The sequence below is a fragment of the Diceros bicornis genome, unplaced genomic scaffold (genome assembly GCF_020826845.1).
Source record: "Diceros bicornis minor isolate mBicDic1 unplaced genomic scaffold, mDicBic1.mat.cur scaffold_301_multi, whole genome shotgun sequence".
NCBI lineage: Eukaryota > Metazoa > Chordata > Mammalia > Perissodactyla > Rhinocerotidae > Diceros > Diceros bicornis.
In genome coordinates this window covers 340,839-361,778 of record NW_026691174.1, presented here as the reverse complement: position 1 = coordinate 361,778, position 20,940 = coordinate 340,839, and the positions used below count along the sequence as shown (strand labels likewise).

General features: G+C 66.9%; 1 protein-coding gene across 1 annotated transcript in view; it reads right to left on the bottom strand.

Moving 5' to 3' along the window:
- Positions 1-65: 65 nt before the first annotated feature.
- The window catches only part of KDM4B (lysine demethylase 4B), a 140,431-nt gene continuing 119,556 nt past the window's right edge, over positions 66-20,940 (bottom strand). The window contains 14 exon segments of the mRNA XM_058537356.1: positions 66-432; positions 1,060-1,179; positions 1,522-1,554; positions 1,556-1,687; positions 2,037-2,072; positions 2,074-2,121; positions 2,123-2,224; positions 5,997-6,105; positions 6,306-6,361; positions 6,590-6,666; positions 7,747-7,969; positions 10,056-10,234; positions 12,232-12,352; positions 12,605-13,053. Coding sequence (XP_058393339.1) covers positions 295-432; positions 1,060-1,179; positions 1,522-1,554; positions 1,556-1,687; positions 2,037-2,072; positions 2,074-2,121; positions 2,123-2,224; positions 5,997-6,105; positions 6,306-6,361; positions 6,590-6,666; positions 7,747-7,969; positions 10,056-10,234; positions 12,232-12,352; positions 12,605-13,053 — 1,823 coding nt within the window. The 3' untranslated portion in view covers positions 66-294.

The window sequence follows — 20,940 nt, the reverse complement described above, 5'->3', positions numbered from 1 at the left end:
CCTCGCCCTGGGGACCCACTGCCCCTCTGCAGAGTCATGAGCCCCGAGAGCGTTTCTCTCTGCACAGCCAGCCCTGCAGCTCAGATCTGGAGTTCGGGCCTCTACACCCAACGCTCCGAACCCTGGAGCCGTCAGGACGTGTGGGCGCGCAGCTGGGTGGGTTTCTCTCTTCCCCAGGGGAAGGGCCAGGCCCTCCCATGCACCCCTCCCGCCACAGACGGGTTCCCGCCTGCTGTCCCCCCGCAGGTGGGGAGGTCAAGGCCATTTGGGACGGGTCGCTTCCCCCAGGACCACTTAGGGCCTCTGGGGGCCACTCCTCCCCCTCGCCCGGCCACGTACCAGCCGCGACCGGACCCTCTTGGGGAGCTCCTCGTCCAGGGTGAAGATGTCGCCGCGCTTCACTGTCAGCTGGGACCCGTCCTCAAACTCCACCTGCGAAGTGGGCGCAGTTCTCAGGGCCCACCAGCTGCCCACCCTTGCCGGGTCCCGGCGCCCATGGCCACCGTGGCTCACCCGAGGGGTGCTGGCCCCGGGGCGTCCCCCCGGCCGGCTCACGTCCCCACTCATCACGGGAGGGCGGCGAGAGGGAAAGACATGGAGAAAGGGATGGAGGTGCCAAAGGACAGGAGGGGGGGGGGGGACGGGACACCAGTGGTTTTTTCTCTAAGATTCCACACTGTTAAAATAATTTCTCCTCACAGTTTAAAAGATAAAAAGAAATCAGGGGCTCTGACCTGTACACTTAAAAATGGTTAAAACACTAAGTTTATGTTATGTATATTCTACCACAACAAGACCTAAAGGGGAAAATACCCGATTCGGAGGCCTGTTGCAGCCCGAGAATAAACACGCTCTGGTCTGCTAAGTTAGGGGGGCGGCACCCCCGCGCCCAACCCCCCCACGTGCCCCCAGCCCCCGTCCCGGTCCCCACCTCCATCTCTGTCGGGCTTCCCCACCCCCCCCACCTCCATCCCCATCCCCGCCCCTGCCCCCGCCTCCCTCCCTCTCCCTGTCCCCGCCCCCGCCTCCCTCCCTCTCTGTCCCCGCTGCCCCGCTCACCTGGTAGATGTGACTGGTCACAGAGGAAATGAACCTGGCCTTGTAGATGTTGCCGTCGGTCCACCGCAGCTCCACGAGCTCGCCCTCGGCCGGGGGGCCCAGCCGGACACAGTCTCTACTCTGGAGGGAGGACGGGGAGGCGGTGAGGCCGGGCCGCCCCGCTGGCCGCTGTGGAGGTTTAGATCCTCCCCAGGGGAGCACGCGGAAGGAAGCTCCATGTGATGGGCCGTTGCGGCAGGAGGCGAGGGGCGCTCTGCTGGAGCCCCGAGGCCAGCTGGGCCCACACCCCGGGGTCGGGGCCCCGCCGAGGCCCACCAGGACGGACAACGCCGTCTGCTGTGCCCGCAGACACAGGCGGCGCGTTCCCTGCAGGGCCCGCCCCGCGGGGTCGCGGGGGACCTGGACCCCGGGACCGGAGGGATGGGGGCCGCCCCGCCCCCCCGCCGCGCGCCCGCGGCTCACGGTGATGCTCTCGGGGTACAGGTTGTCGCTGTAGCGAGCCGTCGTCGAAGTTCACTTCGTAGAAGGTCTGCGACGTGGAGCCGATGACGCGGCAGCGGTAGTACAGCCCGTTGCGGTTCTTGGTGATGACCACCTGGCCCAGGGACACGGCCCGCAGGAGCTGGGCCTGGGGGCGGGGGGGGGGGGGTCAGAGCGGGGAGGGGCACGGGGGGCGGGGGAGGGGGAGGGGTGGGCGGCGGGAAGGGAGAGGTGGGGGAGGGGCGCGGGAGGGGGAGGCGCACGGGCACGGGGGGCGGGGGGAGGGGGAGGGGAGGGGCGGGGGAAGGGAGAGGTGGGGGAGGGGCGCGGGAGGGGGAGGCGCACGGGCACGGGGGGCGGGGGAGGGGGAGGGGAGGGGCGGGGGAAGGGAGAGGGTGGGGGGAGGGGCACGGGAGGGGAGGGGCAGGGGTGGGGCGCGGGAGGGAGGGGGAGGGGCGGGGGAGGGAGGGGGAAGGGGGGAGGGGCGGGGCGCTCACCGTGGGGCCCCCCGCCTTGTGCTTGAAGCAGGTGATGGGCGACGACGTAGGGCCAGTCGTCGGGCTCCATGAGGACGCCGGCGGCGGTGCGCGCAGGTCACGTGGAAGGAGGTGGAGCAGTGCTCGCAGGAGCACTGGATGCAGGCGCCCGACACCTTCTTCATCCGCTTCCGGCAGTACACGCACTTCTGGGGGACACGGGCAGGGAAAGGGGGTCAGCCGGGCACCTCTGCCCCCTGGGGCCGGGAGCCCCTCTACTGGGCCCCCAGGACTGTCCGTGGGAGAGACCCCCGAGCCCCAGGGCTGGACGGAGGCAGCTGGGAGAAGCCCGTGGACTCGGCTTGGCCAGAGTCTTGCCCACGGGCGGAGAGCCCCCCAAACAGCCCGGGCTGGGCCCTCCAGGCCCTCCCACCCGCCTGCAGCTGGACCCGGGACCACCTCTGGGTTCTCCACCCTCCCCTCTGCACAGCTGCCCTGCCGGGAACAGGCACCAAAGAGCCACACGCTGGAATACGACACAGCCCTGAAGACAAGGGAAGCCCTGACACAGCCACACCGTGGACGGACCCTGAACACACGACGCTCAGTGAGAGAACCAGACACAGAGGGACACACGGTGTGTGAGTCCATTGATGTGAAATGTCCAGAACAGGCGCATCCACAGACAGAAAGGGGGTTCATGTTTGTCAGGGGCTGGAGAGGGGGTGGGAAGTGACTGCTAATAGGGACTGAGTTTCGTTTTTAGGGGGTGATGGAATGTTCTGGAATTAGAGACGACAGTTGCCTAACTCTGTGAATATACTAAAAGCCACTAAATTGTTCACTTTAAAATGGTTACAAGGAGGAATGTTCTCTTAATTTTGAATAAAAGGCACCGCGAGGTAGCCGCCTTCCTAAGGAGGAGCGTGTGAGGGGTCCGCGCTGTGGGAATGCCGCCCCCCGTCCCCAGAGCATCCAGGCCGCCCCCCCCGGCCGTCTGCGCATCTAACGAGGGCCTTTATCACTCCGTAAACCGTGTTCAGGCGCCAGGTAAGCACGGCCGAGGGGCTGCAGGAGGCGCCGGCGGGTCGATGGCAATGAGATCTCATTATTAATCTGTCAATACTTCATTCTCCCGCCGGCCGGCGGGGACAGGCTGACACACACCACGCTCCCCACGGTTAACCCTCCAGTTCCGCAGCACCTCTGCTCCTCGGAGCCATCGCCCTTGGCTGGGGGAGGGGGAGCCTCGGCCAGGGGGCGCAGGGTAATCTTGCACATGTCACCACATCATGAGGGCCCAGCCACGACCCCACAGCCAGGGCCCAGGAGAACCCCAACACCTGGCCTGACAGGGGCACATTCGTTTCCACCCGTGGGTGGCAGCTCGTTATTCTAGTTCTCAAATCACCAAGAGCGTGGGCCAGGCCCCCACGGTGCCTCGTGTCAGGAGCGCGTGGGGGCTGCCGTAAGAGCACGTCGGGTGTCGGGCGCCCTTGTCAGAGGCCTCGGGGCTGAGGAGGGGACGCAGGGCGGGCTGCGGAGGCCTGGGGAGAGCGGTGGTCTCCTACACCCCCTCCCCTGCCCACCTGCATCCCTCCTATTGGGACCGACACAGCCCCTGATCCTCAGAGCAGGGCACACAGAGTGGGCAGGGCTGGTTCAAACCGCCCGCCCCACCAGCTGAGCCCCACAGCCCCACGAGCTGACCTCTCCCATCCCAAGTCCCCCCCAGACCTCGCAGTGTCTCCAGGAACCATCCCAGCCTGGTGAGGGCCGAGCGCACGGCAGAGAACCTGGCTAACCGGGCTCTGACCTGGGCTCAGGCTGTGGCACTGCTGGGCCATCCCCCGCTCACCCGGACCCCCCAGGACCCCCCCCGGCACCCAGAGCCGCGGGCCCCAGGGAGGCACGGGGACAGGTGGGATGGACAGGTGACAGGAGCGACCGCCCCCGAGCCTGCGGCCCGTGTGGGGCCCGGGAAGGTGGGCGGGCGGGCTGGGTGAGCAGGGGTTAACTGCCAGCCTGCGTGCAAGGCTCCATTAGGCAGGACAAGCCAGCCTCATGTAAAAGGATTTTTAACTCATCGTTACAAGTGCCGGTAATGAAGAGGCTGCCAGCTGGAGATGTCAGCTGATCCATAAGGCGTCTGGGAGGGAGCAGCCAGCGGGCGCGTCCCTCCACCTGAGTAATGAGGCCTCCGCGGCCACCGCCTCTCATGTGGCCGGCTGGCTCCATGACCGAGGCCCCCTCCCTCCCTCCCGGGCTCTGCAGTGGGTGTCCTCTGCCCCTCCCCACAGGCCCCCTGCCGGCCCACTGCCCGCAGCCTGATTTCTCCGCCTCCCGCCCGCAGTGGGCCTGGAGGAGCATCAACACCCCGGGACCAGCTGGGAATTAAACCGACAGAGAAACCAGCTGAGATGCTGTCGGGCACCCAGATCCTGGTGCCACGAGACATGTCCCTGTCAGAGCTGCCACTCCTACGTCCATTCGTGGGGACACATGTCCAGCAAGGCCGCCCGCAAACTCTCAGCACCGATGCCCCGAGACCAGGTGCCAGCGCTCAGATGGCACGATGAGCACTTCACGTGAGGCCCAGTTAATGCTCACCGTGCAGGGGACCCTCAGCAGCCCCACTGCACAGGTGGGAAGGCTGAGGCCCAGAGAGATCAAGGAATCTGTTTGGAGTCACACAGCAGGCCAGCAGCCGAGCTGGGAATGGAAGCCTGCACTCACTCACAGCCACGCTCCACCCACTCCGCCCGCTGCCCCAGGAGCTCCCCGGGGTGGCGGTCACCAGAGAGCATTGGGCCCAGGACGGCCACGCGATCCTTAGAGCGGGAAGCTCAAGGCGCATAGAGGGGCCAGTTAGGGAACTCCAACAACTCAACAGTGCAAAACTGCCTGATTTACAAACGGGTGAAGGACGTGAATAGACATTTCTGTTTCTCTACACGAATGGCCAGAGACACATGACAAGGTGCTCGGTGGCGCTGATCGGCGGGAAACGCAAGTCAAGTCCACGTGAGATAGCCCCTCACACGCGCAGTCAGAGAGAAAAACAAGAGAGGACAGGGGTCGGCAAGGACGTGGAGAAAAGGGGACCCCGGTGCATGGCTGGGGGAGTGCAACCTGGTACAGCTGCGACGGAGAACACTGCGGAGGCTCTTCAAAAAGTTAAAATCAGAACTGTCGAGTGACCCAGCTCTCCCACTGCTGGGCGCACACCCCAAGGAAACGGAAACAGGCTACAGGAGAGATCTCGGCCCCCTGCAGCGTCATTCCACAGCCGAGACGCGGAAACAACCTAAGTGCCCAGTGATGGAGGAACGGATACAGACGACGCGGCGTACGTATAAATACGCAGTGGAATAGTATTCAGCCACAAGAAAGGACATCCGGCCACTTGCAGCGACACGGACGGACCCTGAGGGCATGATGCTCAGAGCCAGACGCCAGACACAGGAGGACACGCAGCAGGACTGCACTCAGAGGAGGCCCGTCAGCTCCACCTCGGGGAGGCAGAGTCGAGTGGTGGTGCGGGGGCTGGGGGCGGGAGGGGGAGACGCGGGTCAGCACGCATCCGGGCTCAGTCTTGTGAGACGAACGCAGTCTAGAGCCCGGCTGTGCGACCTCGTGTCCTCAGTGCTGTGCGCGTCAAGATAGGTTAAGAGGGAGAATCTCCCGTTAAGTGTTTTTAACCGCGATTAAAAATTAAGGGGAGGAGCCGGCCAGGCAGGGAGAGAAGGACGGGGCGGAGCGCACGGCTTCCGCTCCGGGAAAGGCTGGACGTGGCACAAGCCTGAGCGGGGAGGACGTGTCTGCAGAGATGGGAGACCTGCTGTCTCCGGGCACCTCTGCGCCCTCTGACCGTGTGTCTCGGGACCCATGCACAGTGTGATGGGTCTGCCAAACTGACAGCCACGGCGTCTGGCCTCCGGGCAGCCCCCTGCGTCCTGGGGCAAGACGAGGGGGACCTACCAGCTTCCACCGCTGCTCGGGGATGGCACTGATGTCCACGGGGTGGCGCTCCATCACATTCAGGAACCGCACTTCGGGGACAGCGATGGCGCAGATCACGTGGATCCACCTGGGGGGCGGGGGGGGCGGGGTCACAGTGCGCCCCGCCCCCGGGGTCATCTCACGGTGGGGGGCACTGCCCCTGTCCACGTCAGGACTTATGGGACAGTCCCGGCGCTCGTTTGCTCCTCCTGGTCCCACCCCCACCACAACTTGGGGCCCCGAGGAGGGGCCGACGCCCCCAGGCCCCAGGAGGATCCCTCCACCCACCTCCTGTCGGTGGTCATCTGCAGGGCTCCGCCCCGGAGGTTGCACAGGCAGCACTCCTGTGGGACAGACAGCCGCACGTGAGGGGGCGCGGGCAGGGCCGCCGCCACGCTGCTCCGTCCCCACGTTTCACACTCGCGGCCACCACCCCTCACTGCCGAGGCGGAGACCCGGGGGGCCAGGCCGCCAGCCCACGGCCGCCCTGCAGGACAGGTCCGGGGGCCCAGGCCTGGCTCCCCCACGGGCCTCACGGGCTCTCAGAACCCCCCAGCCGCAGGCCGAGTTACCGCAGTCCAGGCGTGGGCCGCGCACCGCGAACACGTCCAGGCCTCGGTGACCAGCTCGGGGCGGATGCCGTAACAACCTGGAAGACAGCGAGCGGCTCAGAGGAGGGGCCGCATCTGTCCCGGCGGCTGCACGCGGATGGGGCCCACAGAGCCTTCCGGAACTCCGGTGTGAGGGCACTGGCCCTCACCACCCACTCTACCTCAGTCCAGGCCACTGTGCACGGAGAGGAGGAAAGGCCTCGAACCAGATGCCAAGAGGAGAGCAGGCCCCTCACAGGAGCCCCTGCCGGGTCTGCTCAGCCTGGCCCCCCCCGGCTCGGCCCCGTCCAGGCTCGGGAGAGCCGAGAACCCGAGAAATGTAAGGTGGGCTCCTGGACCCGGGAGTGCAGAGTGCAGGGCCGGGCAGCCGGGCCAAGTGTGTGGGCAGAATGGCTACTTCTGAAGCCACATGGAGCCTCTGCGTCCCCACGGTGGTTGGCTTTGAAACGTGGCCGCGGTTTAGAAACGCGGGGAGAGAGGGCACAGAGGAGGGGGCACCGCTCAGCAGCACTGCGGGGCCCCTCGGCCAGGGAACGGGGCTCTTCTCCCCGGGGGGCCCCCCAGGGGCACGGCTCACAGCCCGGCCCAACCCCGCAGGGCAGACGGGCTCCCGGCCAGGAGAGAAAACAAGCCGGGCCGCCTCCATGGGGCGGGGAGCCGGACAGAGGCAGACGGAGGGCAGCCTCCCGCCGCAGGACGGCACGCAGAGGTAAACGGCTCCAGAAAGCGCCCTGGCCCGGGCTCCACGTCGCATTCGCTGCCCCCTCCCGCCCGAGAAGGGGGCCAGGGGGCCGACATCCATTCTCCGGCCTCGGGCTTCAGGATCTGGGGGAGGGTGGTGGCGATGGCAGAGATAAACCGCCCCTGGACAGTTCCAGAATCTCGGCTTTGCCATCACTTCCAACTCCGGCCCCAGAGCGCGGAGTTTAAAAGCATCGCGGCACCTGCCGGGCCCTCATCTCTTCTGCTGCCTCCCAGGCCCTGAGGGGCGGGCGGGCCTCAGCGGAACTCTCCAGGAGGAGGCTGAGCAGGCAGGCCCGAAGGCCCAGACCCCCGCCCCAGGACGCCAGGTCCCCCCACAGCAGCCAGAGGGAGGGGCGCGCAGCCCCCGCACTCACTGGCGTGCACCTGCAGGCAGCACTTGGCGCAGGCGATAAGCGGGCTGGTGCCGTCGTCGCCGATGTAGGAGTTGGCGGGCAGCGGCTCGGTGTTCTCGCCGCCGGAGGTGAAACACATCTCGGGGATGAGCGGCCGCGTCCTCTGGCCGCTTTTGGAGGGCGGCGCGGCCGAGGGACCCTCCCCGAGCGAGGCGGCGTGGGCCTCCTTCTCGGTCTGCAGGGCCTGCGGGACGAGGGGCCGCCGTCAGGGGGCGTCGTGGACCGGGCCGTCCTGGAGCCCGTCCCCACCCGCCCCTCGCGCGCCCTGTCTCCACATCCCACCTGCTTCTCTCTGCCCGGCGCCTCAGCGGGACGCCCGCGGCCGCCCCCGGGGGCTGCCCGGTGCACCCCTCACCCCCAGCCCCCACCCTGCTCAGGAGCCCCCAGACCCTCCTCAGTCAGGTCCCGTCCCGCCCCCACTGAAGACCCTCCCCTCGGGGTCACAGCAGGATGCAGCCCCGACGCCACCCAGGTCCCTCACGTCCCTGCTGTCCCTCGCTCTTCCTCCAGCACCCAGACCCCAACACCGTCCTGCCTCTGGTGGGCTGCTCCCACCGCCCGGAGGCTCAGACCTCTGGCCCCGTGAGATCTGGACCCGGCCCCCCACCCTGCTGTGGTCCTCACGGTCCTGACCATCCCCGGACACTGTGTCATCTGTGTGCCCATGTGGGGCGTTCCCCCGCCTCCAACGTGCACCCCATGACAGCTGTACCCCTGTCCTCCCTGAGCCCCCGGATCTGACTGAATGAAGAAAACGGATGAACACGGCCTGTCCCCAGTGCCAGGGTCCAGCCAAGCCCCGGGCCTGTCACAGACCAGCCTCCCTGGCGTCCACAGAACCGAGACAGAGGACCTGCCCCTGCTCCTGACTGGGAGGACGCCGGCCTGGTGTGCACTGCACAGGAGGGACGGTGCCCCTCGGATGAGGGGACCAGCTTTGAAATCGGAGCCCCTCACTCGTCCCCCCACACCTCTGAGCTGCCCCCACTAGTGGAGAACAGGCAGAATATCCAGCCACAGCACCCGTCACGGCGAGGGACAAGCGAGGCCTGGCCCCTGACTCCGAGGGCTCCGGCCTGCGGGAGGGGTCACCCTCGAGGCCCACTGGGCATGATGACGTTTACTCGAGACGCTTCGCTGAGCAACCAGAATCCCGCAGATCCGTGTCTTGGGCGGGAGTTCCCGGCCCTGACTCCCGGCGGCCCCTGCGGCAGCACCAGGAAGGACGTGCCCGCAGCAGACACCTGGACGTTAGGTCTCATCTCACGCCACGACCAGACACGGAATCACTCAGAGACAGCAGACCAGGCAGCTCGGAGGAGTGGGGCCCTCGAGACAGGCACGCGGCCGTGGGCTCGGGGCCGACCGTGGGGCAGCTCAGCGCCAGGCCAGGAGCCGGGGACCAAAAAGCAAGCGAGGCCCGGCCTGTCCTCCAGGGCCTCCCAGCCCCGGGGCTGATAAACAGAGAGGCAGAAGCAACGGCAGAGGCGGGGGGGAGCCGGGGGGCGTGTGGGAGCCAGCCCAGGACAGCAGGCCCAGGAAGGCTTCCCGGAAGAGGCGGCAGCTGAGTGGACTCATAGGATGAACAGAAACCCATGCAGCAAGGCAGAGAGCTGGGTGGGGTGCGGGGCAGACCTGGGGGACGGCACGCGGCACGCTGTGTGGGGGCAGATACAGCAGAGGAGGACCGTGGGGGCAGCACGCGGCGGGGCCGGGGGCCATGGCGAGCCTGGCGGGGTTTCCAGCCAGGCTGTGCATGGCTGGAGCCACCGTGGCTGCGGTGAGGTGTGGGGAACAAGGAGGGGAACAAGAGGTTAATGGGGCAACAGGCAGGTGGCAGCTGATGGCTGGACAGAGAGCGGGGAGAGGCCAGGGCCCACCTCGTCTGGAGAGTGGGGACCAGTCAGGGCCCACATGAGCCGCCCGCCCCATCCCCGGGCCCCCCGCCTGCGCTCCCCCCAGGCCGGGCTGAGGATGCTTCTGAGGACGGTGACTGTGAGGCCTCCACGCGGCCCCCCTCTAGCGACGGCCCCACTTTGATGCACGTTGATAAGTCACATTCTGACAAAACTCAGCATCCGGGCTCCCCGGGCAGCCCTCACGGAAACCTTCGGTGTCACAGCCCCGCCCCACCCACCCAGGGCCCCGCCTGGCGCCGTGGCCATCCCACCCCAGCTGCCAGCTCTCAGCTGACCCCACTGTCCCCGCAGCCAACAGGCTCCTGGTCCCCACGACCCTCCCGCTCCCCGCGTCCCCCGTGGCGGGCGCACCTGGCTGTAGGGGTAGAAGAGGGTGCAGACGGCGCAGTAGGGCTCCGTCAGCGCGGCCGCCGCGTTGAACTTGCGCTCGGCCTGGAAGCTGGCGGCCTTGTTCCTCCACTGCAGGGACAGCAGGGACCTCACGGCCTCGGGGTCGCTCACGTCCTCCTCTCCAGAGAAAGGGAAGGCGTCTGGAGGCACGGGGCGGGGAAACGTCAGCGCCGAGGAACCCGGGCCCCGCATCCCAGAGCCCCTGCCCTCACCCCGACGGGCCGGTACTGCCGCGCGCATTCGCGGTGATGGTGCCGGCCCTGCTCCTGCGGCCCCTGAGCCCCCTGCAGGGGCGCCCGGCCACCCTGCCAGGGCTCTGGTCCCGTCTGGAGAGGGAGACGGGGGGCAGGTCAGGCGCAGCTCCCCGAGCTCAAGGGAGCCCAGAGAGGAACGTGGCTGGGGGTCGGGGAGAGGGGGTGTCACCCCTAAGTCCTACCAACATGGAGGCTGTAAAGGGACGCCTCCCCCACCCCCGCTCGTCGCCCGTCACAGGCTGGCCTCTGCCACCAGCCAGCCCCGCCCCAGTCCCCCGACGGCCCACTGCTGTTTCCCTCAGGGGAGGAGAGCCACCAGCTGGAGGCCCCCCTCCGTCACCACAGGCCCCAGGACGCACGCCGGGTTCTGGGGCCCGGCCTCACCAAAGGGGCTCACGGGGTGGGGCCTGGAAGGGCATTCTGGGAAAGCTGATGCAGAGCTTCCTCACTACATCCTAAGGCGACCTGCCCTGAGGGGCCTAGACCACGTGGATCCTCCCCCGAGACCCCTCCGTCTCCTGGGAGCCCCGGCCTCACGACCCGCAGCACTTCCAGACCCTCTCCTCGCCCAACCCTCAAATCAGACTCAGAACTAAAGACGCCATCCCGACGATCTTCAAATTCCACGTGCGTCTTAAACGCAAGGCTGCAGCGGAAGATGAGGACTCGGCTAGGTGGGCTCTCTGCACACGAGGCAGCGACGCGGACCCCGGCCAAGCGTGGAGCAGAAGCCCCTTGTGCCTGCCCTCCCCACCCTCGGCTCCGGCTCCCACGGCCTTGGTTCCAGCCCCTCCGGGGCCCACGGTCACCGCGCGGGCAGCTGGGCCACGAGCCCGGAGCATCTCTAATAACGGCCGCCTGCCTGGGGCGGTGGGGAACTGGGCGGCGCCTCCAGTCCCCGAGGCGAACCGGGCGCTCCCTGCACCCGCGGCAACCAGGCCTCTGTCGCTGAGCCCGGACACAGAGCCGACGACTCTGCTGGGAATGAACCTGGACATGAGCGAGCGCTCAGCCCCGTACGGTTCTGTGGCCCCCGACTCCAAGTCGGTTTCTCAAGCCTCAACCTGGGGCTGCGGCCGCCCTTCTGTGTCGCTCACACTGGACAGGCCGCCCCGGACGTAAGCACATCCTCTGCTCATTCGCCCGCTTGGCCTGCGCCAGGCACCCAAACAGACCCCGAGGCCACGAGAGGATGGACAAGGGCGGTCCTTGCACACTGGGGAGCCAGCCCAGGCCTGGGGGAAGGAGCTTCTGGCAGGATCCGCGTCTGCTCAGTTTTCACAAGATGAGGACAGGGCAGAGGGCACGGCGGAGGGCGTGGGGTCAAAGGCAACAACGGCCACAAATGTGACAACTGGCCTCAGCATTCCCACTGCTCACCGTGCGCCCGGCACCAGGCCACACGCTTTATAGGCAGCGGCTCCACGCGCCATCCCGGCAGGACCCCACTTCACAGAAAGGTAACCGAGATGGGGAAACCGAGTCACAGAAAGGTAAACGATGCCCGTGACCCCGGGCTCTGGGCGGTGGGCTGGGGTTTGAGCCCAGGTGGGCTGCAGCCTCGTGGGTCACGTTGGAAATTTCGGGCCCTGGGCCCAGCACAAGCAAGCGCCCCACAGCGGAAAAGGGTGGGAGGAGGGTGCAGAACCTCGGGGCGGCCAGGGCCTGACCACGGGGAGCGCTGCAGGGCGAGCAGGAGCGGCCCTGTCACACAGCGCGTGGGGAGAGGGTCCGACGGCTGTGTGCAGGGGGCTGGGTCTGAGGGCCGGGCAGTCGGGCACAGAGGCCGAGGGCCTGACTGGGGCCGGCGGTGGCGGGAGGCCGGGGGGAGAGGCAGGGCGCACAGCCCGGGCCCGGGCAGGCGGGGACAGCCCCTGGCTCACCCTCGTCACTTGAGGCCTCCTGCTTGACCACGGACAGCGGGGACCGGGTGGGCGGCTTGCCCAGAGGGTGGCGCCGGCTCTTCTTGATCTCCATCTTCAGCTTGGAGAACGTCGAGGGTCCCTGCGGCACAGACAAGGAGCTCTGTGGGGCCGGCTCTGAGACGGGGCAGGGCCTGGTCCACCAGGAGGCAAGCCCGGCCCAGCCGTGCCTCAGTTTCCCCAGTGGGGCTGTGAGGCCCCAGGAAGGGGCAGTCGGGAGCCCCTGTGGATTGTAAACCCCGTGCACACCGCCGGCCTCCAGGCCAAGGGCAGGGCTTGTTTGGATGATCAGTGCCCCCCACCCCCAGGCCCCGGAGACCCTCGCAGCCCCTACCTGCACCTCGCCGGCCCCGCTCTCCTCCTCGGGCCCCGTCAGTTCCATGGGGGCCGCCTGCTCCTTGCGGGAGCGGCCCGTCTGGGCGAAGCGCTCACGGGCCTGCTGGCAGGACGGGCGGCCCAGGTCGCGGGTGGCTGCGCTGGGCCGCGGCATCACGTACAGCAAGGGGATGATGGGGCGCGCCTGCACCTCGGGGTCCTCGCCGGGCGCCCCGGGGGGCATGACGTTGAGGGGCGGTGGCGGGGGGCTCTCGGCGGCCGCAGGGCCGGGTGCCAGCACCGGGGGCCCCGGTGGGGGCGGCGGCCGCGGCGCCTCCTCCACAGGGAACTGGGTGGGCAGGGGCGGCAGCTGGGGCAGGAGTGGGTGGGGGGGGTGCAGGGGGCCGTAGCTCTTCTTCCTGCGGTCGCTCTTGGCCTTGGCCGGCCGCAGCTTGCCCCTCCCGTCCTCTGTGGGCAGAGAGGATAGGCTGGTCAGAGGCGGGCGCAGCTCAGCCGAGGGGCCAGCGGCCACCTGCCCTCCTGTGAGCCCCCCGCCGGGGCAGGAGCCGGCTGGACTGGTCGAGGGGCCCCTCTGGCCTTCCCCAAAGGAACACGGGCCCTGGGCAAGTCAGTCTGGGGCCGATCACCCGCCCGGAGGCCGGAACCCAGTCACCCCCAGGCTGGGGCAGCCCCCGCCCGCGCAGGCCAGCTCTGCCAGGTGGTCAGAAATCAGCACGGGGGGAGGGGAGGAGGCGAGTTGTTGGGAAAGCCCCCGGGAAGGGACCCTCCGTGGCCACGGCTCCTGCCTGGGGGGCTGCTCTGAACATCCTCCCTGGGTGAGGAGCAAAGGCAGAATCTGTTTTCTTTTCAGGTGTCCGAGTTTTGTATATTTCTACAGTTCACATACACCACTTACAGACTCTTGTTAAACCCAAACCTCAAGCAGCAGATCACACATGAGCGGTCACTTGAGTGGAACAGAGAACCAGATGGGCCTGCGGGGCCCGGAAGACCCTTCCCCAGAGGGCCGGCGCTGGGGGACTTCCTGACAGGGGACGGGCAGGAGGGTGGCGAGGGTGGGCAAGGTGCGTCTTCAGCGGTATTTTAATTGGGGGCCAGGACGGGTGTGCAGACCATCACATAAAGCAGACGGGCGGGTGGTCGGCAGAATCCACGTCGTAGCTCGGGGACCTATGAACGGGAACCTGACACGGGACTGAGTTGAGGATCTGGGGACAGGAGACGCTGCGGGGGACCCAGTGCACTAACGGGGGCCGTTCAAAGCAGAGGACCTTTCCCAGCTGTGGTCAGAGATGTGACCACGGACGAAGGGCCAAAGAGCTGCTGCGAGCCGGCTGTGACGACAGAGAAGGGGCCACGAGCGCGGGACGCGGGCGCTTCTAGAAGCTGGAAAAGGTGGGAAGGAGACTCTCCCCTGAGCCTCCAGAAGGACTCGATCTCAGGCCAGTGGGACCCCCGTGAGGCTTCCGACCTCCGGGACTGCTGGAGAATAAACGCGTGTTGTTTTCAGCCACTGAGTCTGTGGTCATTGTCACGGCAGCTGCAGGGGTGACCCGCGTGAGGACTGCTGTGCGGGCGCGGCGTCAGGGACCTGCCATCCAGGACGCCCAGCCTGGCGGCCCACCTGGAGAGTGGGCGCCCCAGCTCAGGCCCGCACCCGCGTGGCCCAGGGGTTCAGGACATCACATGAGGGGTGACAGCGGCTGATAACTGGGGGGCCTGGTTAACCCGGGACGAGCTGGTCATCCTGCTGACATCCCCGAGAGGCCGTGGGCACCCACGCTCCACAGCCTGGGCCCCCCCGATCCGGCCGGGAAAACACAGTGACACCGAGGACGAGGGATCCGTCCGTCTCTGTGCTCGACTGGGGACAACCTGAGGCGGAGGGCTCTGGCGGGTGACGCGGCCTCCGCGTCTCACCTCTTGCTGTAACACCCGTCCACATGTCACCCGGCTCCTGAGCCAAGGGTGACGGAGCAGGTGCCCCTGACCTGGGGTGACAGACGCTCCCTCCCGAGGGCAAGGTTTCTCTCAACTCCTGACCTGCGCTGACCCCAGGGAGGGGCCAGGACCCTCCCTCCCGGCAGACACCCCAGCTCCGGGGACCGGGAGGGACCCCACCACATGGCCCCATCGCCCCTCACAGGTGACTCACCCCCACGCGGGCACAGCCCCCTCCGAGCCAGGCCCCGGCTCCCCCCACTCCCCGCCCTCCCTCTCCACTCCCGCTCTCCCCCACGACCCCCGGCCCCATCTGCACGCTGCAGCCCGGCACCGGCTCTGCACGGCCCCCATGTCCATGGTGAGCACACCCGCGTTTTCTGAGAGAGGCTCCACCGGCTGTCAGGCGAAGGAGGGATCGCCCCGCCCGGCCCACGCCCCGGCGGTCCTGGGCACTCCGAGGGCACCGTTAGGATTCCTCCCGCGCCCTCCCCACCCGGAGGGGCCTTGAAAGCTCCCTTCTCCCCCTCCACCAGCCTCATGAACAGTGAGCTGCCAAGCAAAGCCGATAACAGACGCTCCGCAGACAAAACTGCTTCCGCCCCACAGATGCTGGAGCCGGAGGGCCTCCTGTAGGGGGGACGTGGAGGGGAGGCACGTGGGGGGAGGGACATGGGGGGACATGTGGGGGAGGGACGTGAGGGGAGGGATGTAGGGGGACGTGGGGGAGAGACGTGGGGGTGAGGGACGTGGGAGGGAAGGACATGGGGGGATGTGTGGGGGAGGGGCGGGGGAGGAACATGGTGGGGAGACGTAGAAGGGGAGGGACATGGGGAAGAGGGATGTGGGGCGGGTTGGGGGGGCGTGGGAGGAGGGACGTGAGGGGGAAGATGTAGGGGGGGATGTGGGCAAAAGGATGTGCGGGGGAGAGATGTAGAGGGGGAGGGACGAGTGGGGGCCCGTTACTTGGTCACAGCAGCACAGTGGCTGAGAGTGACCGAGGCCCCAGTGGTTCAGCTCTTCCCAAGGGCCACACACAGGTGGCCCGAGTGGCCCGGGGGGCGTGGGGGCCGCTTCCCCTAATCTACAGAACCCATGCGGAGCCGCTGTCCTGTTGTGTAAAAGGCACTTCAGGTAAGCAGCCCTGCTCTCTAGAGAAATTCAATATTCCTCAATATTCCTTCCCCCTGACGGTCAAATGTCGCGAATGGAATTCAGACTGCCCCCTCTCTGCCTGAGGACAGGGGTCCTGTCCACTGTCCCCACGGGAGATTCTGCTGTCACAGGAGCGCGTCCTGGCCTCCTCGTCCTGTCTCCCAGGCTCCGGGAAGCGAAGGGGACACACCCAGAGGACCCTGTCAGGGGCCAACCCAAGGCCGGGGAGAACGGCTGGGCACTCGGGGCACTGTCCTCTGTCGTGGGGACCACCGCAGGCCCAGGGCGGGGCCACACCCATGGGAGCTCAGGGAGCAGGTCCTGTGGCTCCTGGGGGAGCCTCGAGCAGAGCAGGGGACAGTCACACGGAAGGGGCTGACGGTCCAAGCTGGGCCCTCCCCAGCCTGTGGAGCCTCACCTCCCCGGGGGCCGGGTGGCAGAATAGCAAGGACTCCTCCCCCAGCAGATGAGCTGAGGCCCTTCGACCACTTTCTTAGAGGTGAGGGGAAGTCACAGCCAAGAATCCTCCCCAGTGGATTTTGTTGGCTGCCTGGGTCCTCGGGGACCCCACTCCTCCTTTGTGGCACTGAGTTCACCCAGGAGGGCGCACAGAGAGCACCCGGCAGGTCTGGGACCCGGCTCAGGTCTGCGGGATGCGGCCCCAGGACGGAGGGCGGGGCGGGGGGGGCAGGCGGCAGCGTGTGGCGGCAGCCTGGTTTACGGACCCCCACCCCGGCCCACCCGCCCACTGCTGGGTGCAGGCGCCTTGCTGTCCTGCCCTAAAGCCAGCCACAGACCGTCAGGCCACTCCTGACACCCGTGCTCCATGACCGGGATGCCCACGGCACCTCCCCCCGACCCCTGGGAGGCGGGGCCCGGGGTCTGGGTCCCTCTGGCTGTGGGCTCTGCCTGGAGGGGGGACGGCACTGGGTGGGACCAGCCCTCCTGCGTCCTGCGCTTGGTCCCGTGCTGCCCAGGTCACCCCCATCTCTCACGCTGCAGAAGGGACGGTGGCCACGCCTAGCCACCACACACAAGCGGGGAGCCCCTGCTGTCCAGCAACCCAGGGTAGACGCGGCCGCCTGCCTGCCTCCTGCTCAGCCCCTCGCGGGGCCGGGGTGGATGTGCGGGGAGGCTGCTGGTCCCCCCAGGGCTCCCGCTCTTCCCAGACTGCCCTGCAGCAGGTACAGGGTGGGGACACCAGCAGGCAGCTGGGGGGCTGCTTCCCCAGAGGCCCAGCCACACGTCGGCCAGCCCCAGGCGCCCCCCCGCTCCCAGGGGCTTGCTCCTGGGGGCGTCATTCCCGCCTCCTCCCCCAGAGCCCGGATGCTGTCAGAGCGTGCAGTGTGTGAGGGACAGCGTCCCGTCTCCTCTGCGAACACCAACCAAAGCCCGGTTGCTAACGCCTGACACGCTCCTCAGCACTCACAGCTTTGAGGGACGCTAAGCTGGTATTAAGGGAAGTCTAGAAACCACTTCAAAATTTTCCACTCGGCCTGGACACGTGTGCTGTCACCCCCGACTGTGAGCACTTATTCACATGATAGTTCAGAGTCGTCTCCCCTCCAGGGGCTCGAGGGACAGCTCACAGGGCTCGTGACCACGCAGGGGGCTCTCCAGGCTGTGGCAGCCACTTCCGAGGCCCCAAAGGGACCATTTCCTCTCTAGAGGGGCCGGAGTTCTGGGAGAACCCCCCCACCCCAACTCCTCCTTCTTGGGAACCAGGCTCTGATGTGGGACAGGGACAGACGGGGTGTCTGGAGTCGGGGAGCACTGCCAGCCCCGAGCAGAGACGCCGCCCCGGGACCGCGCCCCCCCCTCCGGGGGCCCACGTGCCTTGGAAGCCGCTGGAAGCCACAGCCCTGGGGGAACGTGCCGTCCCAGCCACACAACACTGCGACCATCACGGTGTGGACCCTGAAGGCCTTTGGGAAAAGCCCTGGGGGGCCGTGGACGAGACTGTGGAAGGGGAGCGGGAGGGACTCGGGTGCCAGGCGGCCGGGAAGGAGGGCCTGCGCCCAGCACCTCCCCGCTGGTGGTTCCTGTTTCTGTCTGCAGGACACGTGTCCTCTCGGAGGACACAGAACCTCCCGTTTAGCTGGCAATCTGCTTGGACAGGGAAAACGGGAGAGAGGGCCTCCCCTGGGGACGGGGCCACCTCTGGGAATCCTGAGACTCACGGAGGCCAGGGCCGTGGGGGCGCTGTGACGGGCTGGGTACGACCAGCCGGGGCCCAAGGAGGGGACGGGGTGGGTGGGGTGCGGCTCTCTCTACACAGTCAACAGGGTTGGCCAAACATTCATTTAAAAATTAAGTTAATGAAAAGAGAGCCATTACTCCTTCGCTAAACAGGTGGGTAAACCGAGTCGCACGTGGGGGTGCACAGGAGTGTGTCTGCTCTCGCTGGCAGCCCTCCGTCCAGCATCAGGCCCGTGGCCCCTGGTGTCTGCTCACGAGAGAGCAGGGATGCCGGTGGTCGAGAGAGATCCTTTCCACTCTGCCCGGGAGGGGCCCACTGAAACCCTCGTCTCTCGCGATTGTCTGATCGGGTCAGCCAAGCAGCCCCCTGCAGGCCCCTCACTGGCTTGTCCCCACACACTAGCCCCCGGCAGGTGTGCATTCTCTCCTCCAATCCTCCGACAGCCCTGTTGGCAGGTGAGGGCACAGGCCCAAGGGGGCATCTTGGGCCCAAGTCACATGGGTGGTCCTCGGCAGGGCTGGGGTGGGCCTGGGTCCCCAAATCCCAGCTGGCCTATGTCCACCTGTTTGTCACTCCACCCCCAGGAGACCACTGATGCCCCCGGCAACTTTGCATAGTGCAACCTCAGGCAGACCCCAACCTGCTCCCGCTCGCCCCGGCCAGCCCATGCTGGGGACTGGGCGGTCACCGCGCCAGCCCGCCAGGGACACCCCAGGCTCCCTAGGGCCAGAACCCCAAACGGGCCCTGTCGCTCTCTCCTGTCACTCTCCCTGTGGCTCCACGGCCTCCAGGGTCAGGTGCAGATCCCAGGGCCGCCTCGGTGAGCTCACCACTTACCCGTCACAACCCGACCACCCAACTGGTCTTAGGGGATGAGCATTCGCTCGTGAGTCGTTCTTACGTCCCGGAGCAGGGACGACACAGATGCGGGCCCTAAAGGACCAAGGTGCACGGACACGCACGTGCCCCCGCAGGGAGCCCCTCGGAGCAGCCCGGTGCACTGCATTCCCTCTTAACTTCAGCGTGCCTGCTCCGTTCTGGGCTGAGCTGTGTCCCCCTGGACTCCTACGGCAAGGCCCTAACCCCAGGGCTGCAGAACACGGCCTTATTTAGAAATAGTGTCACTGCAGACATCACGAGTTCAGATGAGGTGATCGTGGCCCTGATCCAGTGTGACTAGTGCCCTTATCAAAGGTGGACATTTGGGCAGAGACGCGTACACAGGGAGAAAGCCACGTGAACACGAAGATGGCCGTCCACAAGCCAAGGACAGGGGCCTGGAGCAGACCCTCCCTCATGGCCTCAGGAGGAACTGGCCTGGCGACACCCTGATCGAGGACTCTGGCCTCCAGAACCGGGAGACAGCCAACGTCCACTGCTGAAGCCCCCGTCCGGAGTACTTTGTACGGCAGCCCAAGCTGACACAACGCTCCCTGAACGATCCGCTGTCTGGCTGGGCGTGTTTCCTGAACTTTAAATAAACGGGACACAGTGCTTGTCCCGACACCCGAGGCCACGTCTGAGGTGGCCCAGGGTAGAGCACGGTGGAGGAGGGGGCCTCACTCCAGTCCCGCGGCTGAGGAGCCGCCCCGCCTCCCCGGACCCCTCTCCTCCGGGCCGTTCCCCTCCATCCTCACTGAAACCAACACCCCACCCTGCCGGGGTCCCGAGAGGAGCCACAAGAACTGGGGATAATCTGGGGGAAATGGAGCCCTCTCATCAAGGAGTCCTAGCACACATCCTCTGCTCATTCACCCATTCTTCCTGGTCTCTCAAGAAGTCTCTAGTGTTCTCCAGAAAGCTCTTTTCTTGTTAGTTACATTTATTCCAGGGTGTGCTACTTTCTTTGTTATTAGTCGTATCTTCTGGAAAATCAAGTTTTCTGTTAAGGGCTCGCGCATGAGCAGTGGGATCTGGCCCCTATGTATCGGGCTCGTCTCCAGCAACTTTGCTCGACCCCCAGACCTCCACGGCCCCGTGTCCAGATCCATCTCCACATCGGGAATGGTGCCTGTACCCCGAGAGTGACGGTGCCCCCTTCCTTCTAACCTGGGCAGCCCCATCTGTCTGGGCCCTGCTGTCTGTTTGGCGCCCCCGTCTGTCCGGCCCCCGTCTGTCCAGCCCCACCGTCTGTCCGGCCCTGCTGTCTGTCCCCGTGGCGCTGAGCAGACAGTTCGTGACGCCCACCACGTGAGGGCGTGTGGGCTGAGAGGGGATGCACCAGCACATGGTTCACCCCAGCTCTCCGCTGTCCCCCTCGTGAGCCCCTGGGGGTCCCCTCAGGGACACTCACCCCTCCAGCCGGGTGACACAGTTGCTCCCTAACCGGGACCTTCAGGACCAGTCTGTGGGCATGTTGGGGCGTGTGCCAGTGGGGGCACCATGGTCTGTGCCCCGTGGGCAGTCACCTCGGATGCCACGTCATCTGTGACACCAGCCACAGGCATCCCAGTGACTGAACGCCTCCGTGACGGGCAGAGCCACGCTGGACTCACACAGCCCAGGACACAGCCGCAGAGAGGGAAACTGAGGCCCCGGGCACAGGCCTTGGTGACCGCTGGCTGTGACTGGGACCTGGGCACCACCACCGGGCGATCCGCAGTCCAGGCCCCGGCCACGCCCGGCCCCCAGAAAGGAAAACATCGAGTGGGGACTTTTAAAACGCTCGCAGACTAATACTCCCTGGCCAAAAGGGCCCCAGGCAGCGTGAAGGGCACGTTTCTGAGACACGACCCCCAGATCACCCTCCTCCTGCCCAAGGCTGGCCAGCCGGGTGGGGGCTGGCCCCACCACAGGCACGTCTACCGTCTGGCCGCAGACCACAGGCCATCCTCTTCCACGACTGAGCAGATAACAGCTCTGTTGTGGACAAAGGTTTGTGCTCCTCAAAATTCCTACGCTGAAGGCTACCCCCGCATGATGGCGCTGGACGTGGGGCTGCGGGGGCCCTCGGGGACGGGGTCAGCGCCCTCATAACAGGGACCCCAGAGCAGCTGCCTGCGTCCCCTACGTGTGGACCCAGTGAGCAGGCGGCCGTC